Source organism: Anomaloglossus baeobatrachus, chromosome 5, assembly GCF_048569485.1.
Source record: "Anomaloglossus baeobatrachus isolate aAnoBae1 chromosome 5, aAnoBae1.hap1, whole genome shotgun sequence".
Classification (NCBI taxonomy): domain Eukaryota; kingdom Metazoa; phylum Chordata; class Amphibia; order Anura; family Aromobatidae; genus Anomaloglossus; species Anomaloglossus baeobatrachus.
In genome coordinates, this window is record NC_134357.1 from 594,921,436 (window position 1) to 594,938,080 (window position 16,645).

The following is a 16,645-nucleotide window of genomic DNA, read 5'->3' on the forward strand; positions in this document are numbered from 1 at the left end:
AGGAGGTCACAACAGGGTCAGAGAGCGGGCAAAGAGGAGTCAAATAACAGTCCGGGGTCAGAGAACAAAGATCAGAACAGTAGCAGAGACATGAGCCAACAGCAACACTGCAGAACCAGAAAATACAACTGGCGAGGTTCTGGGGGAGCATGCTCAGTAAAGAAGCCTGAGCAATTACTAGGAAGAAGGAACACCCGGGTAATCAGCACAAACATGGAATCCTGCGCTGTCAATCAAGCTGCTAGCTAGTAACACAGGAAAGTGCAGCAGAGTATCTCCAATGGCAAGATGCTCTGCACAGAGGTATCGTGACACAACTATAGAACATCCTATATAATACTGCGCCTATGCATAATAATATAACTGCTATAATACCGCTTTCTATGTCTGGACCTTGTGTCTCAGACAGATTATTACAGGTCGATCTCTCTCCTGGTTCCCTGCACACGATGATTGGACAGACGGAGACCATACACTGCACCTGCGGGAACGGATCCTTCCCCATCACCTACACCTTAACCCTTAATGGGATGACCGTGGAGGAGAAGATGGTGACAAAGGAGCGAGGAGCCGCCTTCACCGTCACCATCTACGATGAGACGAGACTGGGACCGTATAAGTGTAAAGCAAACAACAGCCTGCAGTATGCGCCGCACAGCGCGGGGTTCTCCTTTACACTGCAAGGTGAGGAGGAGATCTTTCAGTCACTGAGGGGCGGGTTATACAGTGCAGCTGCATATTAGGAGACACATTGTGTGCATACCGTCCCTTTAACGAGAGTATACCTGGCAATCGGTAACCTGTTCATTAGGGATTTGTTTGCTTTCGCATTTCGGAGGTCTGTATATGAGAAATCCCCAAAAAATGACCCGTTATAAAAAGCACCACATTTAAAGGGAACCTGTCACTGTGGAATTCCTTTCCGTGGTGTAATCGCCGCTGTTCTCCTGAGTCCGGTGATGTTTTTCTTTCGTTCCTGCGCCTCTCTGTTCCTGAGATACGGCCTTGTCTTCTTAGCAAAGTGGGCGTGGCCCTCCTCTCTCAGTGGGCGTGTCATTGAGGGCCACGCCCAGTTGGAAAAATAAGACTAGATTAATACACTGGGAAAAGGGGACAATAACTCAGGAACAAAAAGGCGCAGGAAAAAAAGAAAAACTGCGCCAGATTCAGGAGAACAGCGCCGTAGTCATCAAGGTGAAGATGGAAATTATGACCCGATGCTTTTATACCATCCGGCTGAGCCAGGGGGCGGCCCATGTAGATGGAAGACGCGGAGCCCAGTGGTGTCTGGTGGTTATAGAAGCCATCAGCACCCTGCAATGGCGATACAGATACCAAATGGGTACAGCAATTTAGATGCTACTGACTGGCATGTAAGGGGTTAAGGGGTCAGGTTTGAGGCCACCAGATCCTGACCATTGCAGCAGCTCCATACACATCGTGTGAAAGAGGTGAAGAACCATAAACTTTTGGACAACCATGATCTTCCATAGAGGGTGCAGACAACCATGATCTCCGCACGGAGGATGGTGGATAACCATGATATCTCACGGAGGATGTGGATCACCATGATCTACCACGGAGGATGTGGACAACCATGATCTCCCACGGAGGATGTTACAACCATGATCTCCCACGTAGGATGTGGACAACCATGATCTACCACGGAGGATGTGGACAACCATGATATCTCACGGAGGATGTGGACAACCATGATATCCCACAGAGGATGCGGACAACCATGATCTCCCATGGAGGATGTGGATAACCATGATCTCTCCACAGAGGATCTGGACAACCATGATCTCTACATGGAGGACTACTGGAGCAACCATAATCACCCCACAGAGGATCTGGACAACCATGATCTCTACATGGAGGACTACTGGAGCAACCATAATCACCCCACAGAGGATCTGGACAACCATGATCTCCCCATGGAGGATGTGGACAATCATAATCTCCCCACAGAAAATGTAGACAACCATAATCTCCCCACGGATGATGTGGACAACCAGAATTTCCCCACGGATGATGTGGACAACCACAATCTCTTCATGGAGCATGTAGACAACCATAATCTCCCCAACCGAGGATGTGGACAACTAGAATCTCTCCACGTAGGATGTGGATAACTATAATCTCTAGACAGAGGATGTGGATAACCATAATCTCCCCACAGAAAATGTAGACAACCATAATCTCCCCATGGAGGATGTGGACAATCATAATTTCCCCACGGAGGATGTGGACAACCAGAATCTCCCCACGGAGGATGTGGACAACTATATTCTCTACACGGAGGATGAGGACAACCATGATCTCCCCATAGAGGATGAGGACAACCTTAATCTCCCCCTGGAGGATGTGGACAACGTTAATCTCCCCATTGAGCATGTGGACAACAATAATCTCCTCAAGTAGTATGGGAACAACCATAGTCTCCTCACGGAGGATGTGGACAACCATAATTTCCCTACAGAGCGTATGGACAACCATAATCACCCCACGGAAGATGTGGACAACCATCAACTCCCTACGGAGGATATGGACAACCATAACCTCCCCACCGAGGATGTGGACAACTATAACCTCCCCACCGAGGATGAGGACAACCATAACCTCCCCACTGAGGATATGGACAACCATAACCTCCCCACCGAGGATGAGGACAACCATAACCTCCCCACCGAGGATGAGGAAAACCATAACCTCCCCACCGAGGATGAGGAAAACCATAACCTCCCCACCGAGGATGAGGAAAACCATAACCTCCCCACCGAGGATGAGGAAAACCATAACCTCCCTACTGAGGATGAGGAAAACCATAACCTCCCTACTGAGGATGTGGACAACCATGATCTCCCTTTGGAGGATGTGGACAACCATAATCTCTACACAAAGAATGTGGACAACTATAAGCTCCCCTCCAAGGATGTGGACAACCATGATCTTCCCATGGAGGATGTGGACAACCATGATCTCCCTATGGAGGATGTGGACAACCATGATCTCCCTTTGGAGGATGTGGACAACCATAATCTCTACACAAAGAATGTGGACAACTATAAGCTCCCCTCCAAGGATGTGGACAACCATGATCTTCCCATGGAGGATGTGGACAACCATGATCTTCCCATGGAGGATGTGGACAACCATGATCTTCCCACAGAAGATGTGGACAAACTTAGTCTTTTGTTTTCCTATAGAAAGCAGACAATTCGATGGTTGTGATTTCTACAGACCCACAGGTCCAATGATGGCCATAGCGGTGCTGACAACCACCATAGTTAGGAATAATCCCGAATGTCAATGGCTGCGCTCAACAAATACAACATAACATAGGGTACTGAGGAGACGCTGTGTAACATGCAGCAATGGATGAGCAGTAAAGTCCCAATATCTCAGGGACCAGAGACGTCTATACTGGGGCAGAGCCGCGCCGTTCTGCAGAACCGGTCCAGAGAGGGGGGATATCACATCGAGGAGGCGCATGTCACATTTCTAAGTCAAAACTAGAATTACCCAATCTTTATGACCTTTTATTTTCAGGGCAGAGAACCCGTCATGGCTACCTGGCGTGGCTGATCCCGATCCTCATCCTGACCGCGATCCTGGTGATCATCGTCTGGGTTATATTTACCAGACGTAAGAAAGGTGAGGAAACAAGAATCTGTCAGTGAGTCACCAAGATGGAGCTGAACCCCTCTATGTGCGGCGGAGACGTGAGCATTGTCTCATAGAGGAGAGGTTATATAACTACTATAATACTGCCCCTATGCACAAGAATATAACTACTATAATACTGCCCCTATGTACAAGAATATAACTACTATAATACTGCCGCTATGTACAAGAATATAACTACTATAATACTGCCCCTATACACAAGAATATAACTACTATAATACTGCCCCCTATATACAAGAATATAACTACTATAATACTGCCCCCTATATACAAGAATATAACTGCTATAATACTGCCCCTATGTACAAGAATATAACTACTATAATACTGCCCCTATGTACAAGAATATAACTACTATAATACTGCCCCTATATACAAGAATATAACTACTATAATACTGCCCCCTATATACAAGAATATAACTACTATAATACTGCCTCCTATATACAAGAATATAACTACTATAATACTGCCCCTATATACAAGAATATAACTACTATAATACTTCTCCCTATATACAAGAATATAACTACTATAATACTGCTCCCTATGTACAAGAATATAACTACTATAATACTACCCCTATGTACAAGAATATAACTACTATAATACTGCTCCCTATGTACAAGAATATAACTACTATAATACTGCCCCTATGTACAGGAATATAACTACTATAATACTGCCCCTATATACAAGAATATATCTACTATAATACTGCTCCTATGTACAAGAATATAACTACTATAATACTGCCCCTATATACAAGAATATAACTACTATAATACTGCCCCTATGTACAAGAATATAACTACTATAATACTGCCCCTATATACAAGAATATAACTACTATAATACTGCCCCTATATACAAGAATATAACTACTATAATACTGCCCCTATGTACAAGAATATACCTACTGTAATACTGCCCCTATATACAAGAATATAACTACTATAATACTGCCCCTATATACAAGAATATAACTACTGTAATACTGCCCCTATATACAAGAATATAACTACTATAATACTGCCCCTATATACAAGAATATAACTACTGTAATACTGCCCCTATATACAAGAATATAACTACTATAATACTGCCCCTATATACAAGAATATAACTACTATAATACTGCTCCCTATGTACAAGAATATAACTTCTATAACACTGCCCCCTATGTACAAGAATATAACTACTATAATACTGCCCCCTATATACAAGAATATAACTACTATAATACTGCCCCTATATACAGAAATATAACTACTATAATACTGCCCCCTATGTACAAGAATATAACTACTATAATACTGCCCCTATATACAAGAATATAACTACTGTAATACTGCCCCTATATACAAGAATATAACTACTATAATACTGCCCCCTATGTACAAGAATATAACTACTATAATACTGCTCCCTATGTACAAGAATATAACTACTATAACACTGCCCCCTATGTACAAGAATATAACTACTATAATACTGCCCCCTATATACAAGAATATAACTACTATAATACTGCCCCTATATACAGAAATATAACTACTATAATACTGCCCCCTATGTACAAGAATATAACTACTATAATACTGCCCCTATATACAAGAATATAACTACTATAACACTGCCCCCTATCTACAAGAATATAACTACTATAATACTGCCCCTATATACAGGAATATAACTACTATAATACTGCCCCTATGCACAAGAATATAACTACTATAATACTGCCCCTATGTACAAGAATATAACTACTATAATACTGCCCCTATATACAAGAATATAACTACTATAATACTGCCCCTATGTACAAGAATATAACTACTATAATACTGCCCCTACGCACAAGAATATAACTACTATAATACTGTCCCTATATACAAGAATATAACTACTATAATACTGCCCCTATGCACAAGAATATAACTACTATAATACTGCCCCTATGTACAAGAATATAACTACTATAATACTGCCCCTATGTACAAGAATATAACTACTATAATACTGCTCCTATATACAAGAATATAACTACTATAATACTGCCCCCTATGTACAAGAATATAACTACTATAATACTGCTCCTATATACAAGAATATATCTACTATAATACTGCCCCTATATACAAGAATATATCTACTATAATACTGCCTCTAGGTACAAGAATATAACTACTATAATACTGCCCCTATATACAAGAATATAACTACTATAATACTGCCCCCTATATACAAGAATATAACTACTATAATACTGCTCCTATGCACAAGAATATAACTACTATAATACTGCCCCTATATACAAGAATATAACTACTATAATACTGCTCCTATGCACAAGAATATAACTACTATAATACTGCCCCTATATACAAGAATATAACTACTATAATACTGCTCCTCTATACAAGAATATAACTACTATAATACTGCCCCTATATACAAGAATATAACTACTATAATACTGCTCCTATGCACAAGAATATAACTACTATAATACTGCCCCTATATACAAGAATATAACTACTATAATACTGCTCCTATATACAAGAATATAACTACTATAATACTGCCCCTATATACAAGAATATAACTACTATAATACTGCCCCTATATACAAGAATATAACTACTATAATACTGTCCCCTATATACAAGAATATAACTATTATAATACTGCACCTATATACAAGAATATAACTACTATAATACTGCCCCTATGTACAAGAATATAACTACTATAATACTGCTCCTATATACAAGAATATAACTACTATAATACTGCCCCTATGTACAAGAATATAACTACTATAATACTGCCCCTATATACAAGAATATAACTACTATAATACTGCCCCCTATATACAAGAATATAACTACTATAATACTGCCCCTATATACAAGAATAAAACTACTATAATACTGCCCCTATGTACAAGAATATAACTACTATAATACTGCCCCTATATACAAGAATATAACTACTATAATACTGCCCCCTATATACAAGAATATAACTACTATAATACTGCCCCCTATATACAAGAATATAACTACTATAATACTGCCCCTATATACAAGAATAAAACTACTATAATACTGCTCCTATATACAAGAATATAACTACTATAATACTGCCCCCTATATACAAGAATATAACTACTATAATACTGCCCCTATGTACAAGAATATAACTACTATAATACTGCCCCTATATACAAGACTATAACTACTATAATACTGCCCCTATATACAAGACTATAACTACTATAATACTGCCCCCTATGTACAAGAATATAACTACTATAATACTGCCCCTATATACAAGACTATAACTACTATAATACTGCCCCTATATACAAGACTATAACTACTATAATACTGCCCCTATGTACAAGAATATAACTACTATAATACTGCCCCTATATACAAGACTATAACTACTATAATACTGCCCCTATATACAAGAATATAACTACTATAATACTGCCCCCTATATACAAGAATATAACTACTATAATACTGCCCCTATATACAAGAATATAACTACTATAATACTGCCCCTATATACAAGAATATAACTACTATAAAACTGCCCCTATGTACAAGAATATAACTACTATAATACTGCCCCTATATACAAGAATATAACTACTATAATACTGCTCCTATGCACAAGAATATAACTACTATAATACTGCCCCTATATACAAGAATATAACTACTATAATACTGCTCCTATATACAAGAATATAACTACTATAATACTGCCCCTATATACAAGAATATAACTACTATAATACTGCCCCTATATACAAGAATATAACTACTATAATACTGTCCCCTATATACAAGAATATAACTATTATAATACTGCACCTATATACAAGAATATAACTACTATAATACTGCCCCTATGTACAAGAATATAACTACTATAATACTGCTCCTATATACAAGAATATAACTACTATAATACTGCCCCTATGTACAAGAATATAACTACTATAATACTGCCCCTATATACAAGAATATAACTACTATAATACTGCCCCCTATATACAAGAATATAACTACTATAATACTGCCCCTATATACAAGAATAAAACTACTATAATACTGCCCCTATGTACAAGAATATAACTACTATAATACTGCCCCTATATACAAGAATATAACTACTATAATACTGCCCCCTATATACAAGAATATAACTACTATAATACTGCCCCCTATATACAAGAATATAACTACTATAATACTGCCCCTATATACAAGAATAAAACTACTATAATACTGCTCCTATATACAAGAATATAACTACTATAATACTGCCCCCTATATACAAGAATATAACTACTATAATACTGCCCCTATGTACAAGAATATAACTACTATAATACTGCCCCTATATACAAGACTATAACTACTATAATACTGCCCCTATATACAAGACTATAACTACTATAATACTGCCCCCTATGTACAAGAATATAACTACTATAATACTGCCCCTATATACAAGACTATAACTACTATAATACTGCCCCTATATACAAGACTATAACTACTATAATACTGCCCCTATGTACAAGAATATAACTACTATAATACTGCCCCTATATACAAGACTATAACTACTATAATACTGCCCCTATATACAAGAATATAACTACTATAATACTGCCCCCTATATACAAGAATATAACTACTATAATACTGCCCCTATATACAAGAATATAACTACTATAATACTGCCCCTATATACAAGAATATAACTACTATAATACTGCCCCTATGTACAAGAATATAACTACTATAATACTGCCCCTATGTACAAGAATATAACTACTATAATACTGCCCCTATGTACAAGAATATAACTACTATAATACTGCCCCTATGTACAAGAATATAACTACTATAATACTGCCCCTATGTACAAGAATATAACTACTATAATACTGCCCCTATATACAAGAATATAACTACTATAATACTGCCCTCTATATACAAGAATATAACTACTATAATACTGCCCCCTATATACAAGAATATAACTACTATAATACTGCCCCTATGTACAAGAATATAACTACTATAATACTGCCCCTATGTACAAGAATATAACTACTATAATACTGCCCCTATGTACAAGAATATAACTACTATAATACTGCCCCTATATACAAGACTATAATTACTATAATACTGCCCCCTATATACAAGAATATATCTACTATAATACCTCTGTATACAATATGGACCTGATATAATGATGTTGCACATGATGGCGGCTGTACGTTGTTGTTACTATCTGCAGGTATGGCGGAGTGTCCGCAGGATCAGTATTGTGCGGTGGATCCCGTGTATGAGATTGGCGGTGAGTTGACGTTGCCCCTGGTTTGTGCCATGCAGTGCAGACGCTCTCCAGTAGGGGGGGCTCGGACGCCCTCATTCCTGGGATGATTTTATACTTTCCTATTTGCAGATGGAATTGAAATTGGTGAAGACGAGGATGTGGCGTACTGCACGATGGTGATCAGGGAGGGATCCGGAGGTGAGTCCTCCCTACACTGGAATACAACCAACTGTTCTATGTGGTCAGCCAATCTGCTTATAGGCTACTGGCCCTTTAAATATCAATCCCATACGAGTACTAACACTGTGTACACTTCTGTTTACAATCCCAGCTATAATGAAGGCGGAAGAGACGGTGGAGTACGCAGCGGTGTCCAAAAGATGAACATCACCCCGAGGTGCACTCAAAACCTCAGCTACTGCAACAGAAAATATGTATCTGTATACAGGGAGCTCCCCCTAGTGGAGGCTGCAGACAGGATCTTATCATGTATCTCTGTATACAAGGAGCTCCCCCTAGTGGTGGCTGCAGACAGGATCTTATCATGTATCTCTGTATACAGGGAGCTCCCCCTAGTGGTGGCTGCAGACAGGATCTTATCATGTATCTCTGTATACAGGGAGCTCCCCCTAGTGGTGGCTGCAGACAGGATCTTATCATGTATCTCTGTATACAGGGAGCTCCCCCTAGTGGTGGCTGCAGACAGGATCTTATCATGTATCTCTGTATACAGGGAGCTCCCCCTAGTGGTGGCTGCAGACAGGATCTTATCATGTATCTCTGTATACAGGGAGCTCCCCCTAGTGGTGACTGCAGACAGGATCTTATCATGTATCTCTGTATACAGGGAGCTCCCCCTAGTGGTGACTGCAGACAGGATCTTATCATGTATCTCTGTATACAGGGAGCTCCCCCTAGTGGTGACTGCAGACAGGATCTTATCATGTATCTCTGAATACAGGGAGCTCCCCCTAGTGTTGGCTGCAGACAGAATGTTATCATGTATCTCTGTATACAGGGAGCTCCCCCTAGTGGTGGCTGCAGACAGAATGTTATCATGTATCTCTGTATACAGGGAGCTCCCCCTAGTGGTGGCTGCAGACAGGATCTTATCATGTATGTCTGTATACAGGGAGCTCCCCCTAGTGGTGGCTGCAGACAGAATGTTATCATGTATCTCTGTATACAGGGAGCTCCCCCTAGTGGTGGCTGCAGACAGGATGTTATTATGTATCTCTGTATACAGGGAGCTCCCCCTAGTGGTGGCTGCAGACAGGATCTTATCATGTATCTCTGTATACAGGGAGCTCCCCCTAGTGGTGACTGCAGACAGGATCTTATCATGTATCTCTGTATACAGGGAGCTCCCCCTAGTGGTGGCTGCAGACAGAATGTTATCATGTATCTCTGTATACAGGGAGCTCCCCCTAGTGGTGGCTGCAGACAGGATCTTATCATATATCTCTGTATACAGGGAGCTCCCCCTAGTGGTGGCTGCAGACAGGATCTTATCATGTATCTCTGTATACAGGGAGCTCCCCCTAGTGGTGACTGCAGACAGGATCTTATCATGTATCTCTGTATACAGGGAGCTCCCCCTAGTGGTGGCTGCAGACAGAATGTTATCATGTATCTCTGTATACAGGGAGCTCCCCCTAGTGGTGGCTGCAGACAGGATCTTATCATGTATGTCTGTATACAGGGAGCTCCCCCTAGTGGTGACTGCAGACAGGATCTTATCATGTATCTCTGTATACAGGGAGCTCCCCCTAGTGGTGGCTGCAGACAGGATCTTATCATGTATCTCTGTATACAGGGAGCTCCCCCTAGTGGTGACTGCAGACAGGATCTTATCATGTATCTCTGTATACAGGGAGCTCCCCCTAGTGGTGACTGCAGACAGGATCTTATCATGTATCTCTGTATACAGGAAGCTCCCCCTAGTGGTGACTGCAGACAGGATCTTATCATGTATCTCTGTATACAGGGAGCTCCCCCTAGTGGTGGCTGCAGACAGGATCTTATAATGTATCTCTGTATACAGGGAGCTCCCCCTAGTGGTGGCTGCAGACAGGATCTTATCATGTATCTCTGTATACAGGGAGCTCCCCCTAGTGGTGACTGCAGACAGGATCTTATCATGTATCTCTGTATACAGGGAGCTCCCCCTAGTGGTGACTGCAGACAGGATCTTATCATGTATCTCTGTATACAGGGAGCTCCCCCTAGTGGTGGCTGCAGACAGGATCTTATAATGTATCTCTGTATACAGGGAGCTCCCCCTAGTGGTGGCTGCAGACAGGATCTTATCATGTATCTCTGTATACAGGGAGCTCCCCCTAGTGGTGGCTGCAGACAGGATCTTATCATGTATCTCTGTATACAGGGAGCTCCCCCTAGTGGTGGCTGCAGACAGGATCTTATCATGTGTCTCTGTATACAGGGAGCTCCCCCTAGTGGTGGCTGCAGACAGGATCTTATCATGTATCTCTGTATACAGGGGGCTCCCCCTAGTGGTGGCTGCAGACAGGATCTTATCATGTATCTCTGTATACAGGGAGCTCCCCCTAGTGGTGGCTGCAGACAGGATCTTATCATGTATCTCTGTATACAGGGAGCTCCCCCTAGTGGTGGCTGCAGACAGGATCTTATCATGTATCTCTGTATACAGGGAGCTCCCTCTAGTGGTGGCTGCAGACAGGATCTTATAATGTATCTCTGTTTACAGGGAGCTCCCCCTAGTGGTGACTGCAGACAGGATCTTATCATGTGTCTCTGTATACAGGGAGCTCCCCCTAGTGGTGGCTACAGACAGGATGTTATCATGTATCTCTGTATACAGGGAGCTCCCCCTAGTGGTGGCTGCAGACAGGATCTTATCATGTATCTCTGTATACAGGGAGCTCCCCCTAGTGGAGACTGCAGACAGGATCTTATCATGTATCTCTGTATACAGGGAGCTCCCCCTAGTGGTGGCTGCAGACAGGATCTTATCATGTGTCTCTGTATACAGGGAGCTCCCCCTAGTGGTGGCTGCAGACAGGATCTTATAATGTATCTCTGTATACAGGGAGCTCCCCCTAGTGGTGGCTGCAGACAGGATCTTATCATGTATCTCTGTATACAGGGAGCTCCCCCTAGTGGAGGCTGCAGACAGGATCTTATAATGTATCTCTGTATACAGGGAGCTCCCCCTAGTGGTGGCTGCAGACAGGATCTTATCATGTATCTCTGTATACAGGGAGCTCCCCCTAGTGGTGGCTGCAGACAGGATCTTATCATGTATCTCTGTATACAGGGAGCGCCCCCTAGTGGTGGCTGCAGACAGGATCTTATCATGTATCTCTGTATACAGGGAGCTCCCCCTAGTGGTGGCTGCAGACAGGATCTTATCATGTATCTCTGTATACAGGGAGCTCCCCCTAGTGGTGACTGCAGACAGGATCTTATCATGTATCTCTGTATACAGGGAGCTCCCCCTAGTGGTGGCTGCAGACAGGATATTATCATGTATCTCTGTATACAGGGAGCTCCCCCTAGTGGTGGCTGCAGACAGGATCTTATCATGTATCTCTGTATACAGGGAGCTCCCCCTAGTGGTGGCTGCAGACAGGATCTTATCATGTATCTCTGTATACAGGGAGCTCCCCCTAGTTGTGGCTGCAGACAGGATCTTATCATGTATCTCTGTATACAGGGAGCGCCCCCTAGTGGTGGCTGCAGACAGGATCTTATCATGTATCTCTGTATACAGGGAGCGCCCCCTAGTGGTGGCTGCAGACAGGATCTTATCATGAATCTCTGTATACAGGGAGCTCCCCCTAGTGGTGGCTGCAGACAGGATCTTATCATGTATCTCTGTATACAGGGAGCTCCCCCTAGTGGTGACTGCAGACGTGATATTATCATGTATCTCTGTATACAGGGAGCTCCCCCTAGTGGTGACTGCAGACGTGATATTATCATGTATCTCTGTATACAGGGAGCTCCCCCTAGCGGTGACTGCAGACAGGATCTTATCATGTATCTCTGTATACAGGGGGCTCCCCCAAGTGGTGGCTGCAGACAGGATCTTATCATGTATCTCTGTATACAGGGAGCTCCCCCTAGTGGTGACTGCAGACAGAATCTTATCATGTATCTCTGTATACAGGGAGCTCCCCCTAGTGGTGGCTGCAGACAGGAGCTTATCATATATCTCTGTATACAGGGAGCTCCCCCTAGTGGTGGCTGCAGACAGGATCTTATCATGTATCTCTATATACAGGGAGCTCCCCCTAGTGGTGGCTGCAGACAGGATCTTATCATGTATCTCTGTATACAGGGAGCTCCCCCTAGTGGTGACTGCAGACGTGATATTATCATGTATCTCTGTATACAGGGAGCTCCCCCTAGTGGTGACTGCAGACGTGATATTATCATGTATCTCTGTATACAGGGAGCTCCCCCTAGCGGTGACTGCAGACAGGATCTTATCATGTATCTCTGTATACAGGGGGCTCCCCCAAGTGGTGGCTGCAGACAGGATCTTATCATGTATCTCTGTATACAGGGAGCTCCCCCTAGTGGTGACTGCAGACAGAATCTTATCATGTATCTCTGTATACAGGGAGCTCCCCCTAGTGGTGGCTGCAGACAGGAGCTTATCATATATCTCTGTATACAGGGAGCTCCCCCTAGTGGTGGCTGCAGACAGGATCTTATCATGTATCTCTGTATACAGCGAGCTCCCCCTAGTGGTGGCTGCAGACAGGATCTTATCATGTATCTTTGTATACAGGGAGCTCCCCCTAGTGGTGGCTGCAGACAGGATCTTATCATGTATCTCTGTATAAAGGGAGCTCCCCCTAGTGGTGGCTGCAGACAGGATCTTATCATGTATCTTTGTATACAGGGAGCTCCCCCTAGTGGTGGCTGCAGACAGGATCTTATCATGTATCTCTGTATACAGGGAGCTCCCCCTAGTGGTGACTGAAGACAGGATCTTATCATGTATCTCTGTATACAGGGAGCTCCCCCTAGTGGTGGCTGCAGACAGGATCTTATCATGTATCTCTGTATACAGGGAGCTCCCCCTAGTGGTGGCTGCAGACAGGATCTTATCATATATCTCTGTATACAGGGAGCTCCCCCTAGTGGTGGCTGCAGACAGGATCTTATCATGTATCTCTGTATACAGGGAGCTCCCCCTAGTGGTGGCTGCAGACAGGACCTTATCATGTATCTCTGTATACAGGGAGCTCCCCCTAGTGGTGGCTACAGACAGGATCTTATCATGTATCTCTGTATACAGGGAGTTCCCGCTAGTGGTGGCTGCAGACAGGATATTATCATGTATCTCTGTATACAGGGAGCTCCCCCTAGTGGTGGCTGCAGACAGGACCTTATCATGTATCTCTGTATACAGGGAGCTCCCCCTAGTGGTGGCTACAGACAGGATATTATCATGTATCTCTGTATACAGGGAGTTCCCGCTAGTGGAGGCTGCAGACAGGATCTTATCATGTATCTCTGTATACAGGGAGATCCCCCTAGTGGTGGCAGCAGACAGGAGCTTATCATGTATCTCTGAATACAGGGAGCTCCCCCTAGTGGTGGCTGCAGACAGGATATTATCATGTATCTCTGTATACAGGGAGCGCCCCCTAGTGGTGGCTGCAGACAGGATCTTATCATGTATCTCTGTATACAGGGAGCTCCCCCTAGTGGTGACTGCAGACAGGATCTTATCATGTATCTCTGTATACAGGGAGCTCCCCCTAGTGGTGGCTGCAGACAGAATCTTATCATGTATCTCTGTATACAGGGAGCTCCCCCTAGTGGTGGCTGCAGACAGGATCTTATCATGTATCTCTGTATACAGGGAGCTCCCCCTAGTGGTGGCTGCAGACAGGATCTTATCATGTATCTCTGTATACAGGGAGCTCCCCCTAGTGGTGGCTGTAGACAGGATCTTATCATGTATCTCTGTATACAGGGAACTCCCCCTAGTGGTGGCTGCAGACAGAATCTTATCATGTGTCTCTGTATACAGGGAGCGCCCCCTAGTGGTGGCTGCAGACAGGATCTTATCATGTATCTCTGTATACAGGGAGCTCCCCCTAGTGGTGGCTGCAGACAGGATCTTATCATGAATCTCTGTATACAGGGAGCTCCCCCTAGTGGTGTCTGCAGACAGGATCTTATCATGTATCTCTGTATACAGGGAGCTCCCCCTAGTGGTGACTGCAGACAGGATCTTATCATGTATCTCTGTATACAGGGAGCTCCCCCTAGTGGTGGCTGCAGACAGGATCTTATCATGTATCTCTATATACAGGGAGCTCCCCCTAGTGGTGGCTGAAGACAGGATCTTATCATGTATCTCTGTATACAGGGAGCTCCCCCTAGTGGTGACTGCAGACAGGATCTTATCATGTATCTCTGTATACAGGGAGCTCCCCCTAGTGGTGGCTGCAGACATGATATTATCATGTATCTCTGTATACAGGGAGCTCCCTGTAGTGGTGGCTGCAGACAGGATCTTATATATCTCTGTATACAGGGAGCTCCTCCTAGTGGTGACTGCAGACAGGATCTTATCATGTATCTCTGTATACAGGGAGCTCCCCCTAGTGGTGGCTGCAGACAGGATCTTATCATGTATCTCTGTATACAGGGAGCTCCCCCTAGTGGTGACTGCAGACAGTATCTTATCATGTATCTCTGTATACAGGGAGCTCCCCCTAGTGGTGACTGCAGACAGTATCTTATCATGTATCTCTGTATACAGGGAGCTCCCCCTAGTGGTGACTGCAGACAGGATCTTATCATGTATCTCTGTATACAGGGAGCTCCCCCTAGTGGTGACTGCAGACAGGATCTTATCATGTATCTCTGTATACAGGGAGCTCCCCCTAGTGGTGGCTGCAGACAGGATCTTATCATATATCTCTGTATACAGGGAGCTCCCCCTAGTGGTGGCTGCAGACAGGATCTTATCATGTATCTCTGTATACAGGGAGCTCCCCCTAGTGGTGGCTGCAGACAGGATCTTATCATGTATCTCTGTATACAGGGAGCTCCCCCTAGTGGTGACTGCAGACAGGATCTTATCATGTGTCTCTGTATACAGGGAGCTCCCCCTAGTGGTGGCTGCAGACAGGATCTTATCATGTATCTCTGTATACAGGGAGCTCCCCCTAGTGGTGGCTGCAGACAGGATCTTATCATGTATCTCTGTATACAGGGAGCTCCCCCTAGTGGTGACTGCAGACAGGATCTTATCATGTATCTCTGTATACAGGGAGCTCCCCCTAGTGGTGGCTGCAGACAGGATCTTATCATGTATCTCTGTATACAGGGAGCTCCCCCTAGTGGTGGCTGCAGACAGGATCTTATCATGTGTCTCTGTATACAGGGAGCTCCCCCTAGTGGTGGCTGCAGACAGGATCTTATCATGTATCTCTGTATACAGGGAGCTCCCTCTAGTGGTGGCTGCAGACAGGATCTTATAATGTATCTCTGTATACAGGGAGCTCCCCCTAGTGGTGGCTGCAGACAGGATCTTATCATGTATCTCTGTATACAGGGAGCTCCC

General features: G+C 43.4%; 1 protein-coding gene across 1 annotated transcript in view; it reads left to right on the forward strand.

Annotated features, from left to right (window-relative positions):
- Positions 1 to 16,645, forward strand: part of LOC142310493 (Fc receptor-like protein 5) — a 128,946-nt gene that overhangs the window by 54,687 nt on the left and 57,614 nt on the right. The window contains exons 4-8 of the mRNA XM_075348017.1: positions 406 to 684; positions 3,553 to 3,657; positions 9,028 to 9,087; positions 9,196 to 9,264; positions 9,398 to 9,463. Of these exons, the coding sequence (XP_075204132.1) occupies positions 406 to 684; positions 3,553 to 3,657; positions 9,028 to 9,087; positions 9,196 to 9,264; positions 9,398 to 9,450 (566 nt within the window). The 3' untranslated portion in view covers positions 9,451 to 9,463. The remainder of the gene's footprint in view (positions 1 to 405; positions 685 to 3,552; positions 3,658 to 9,027; positions 9,088 to 9,195; positions 9,265 to 9,397; positions 9,464 to 16,645) is intronic.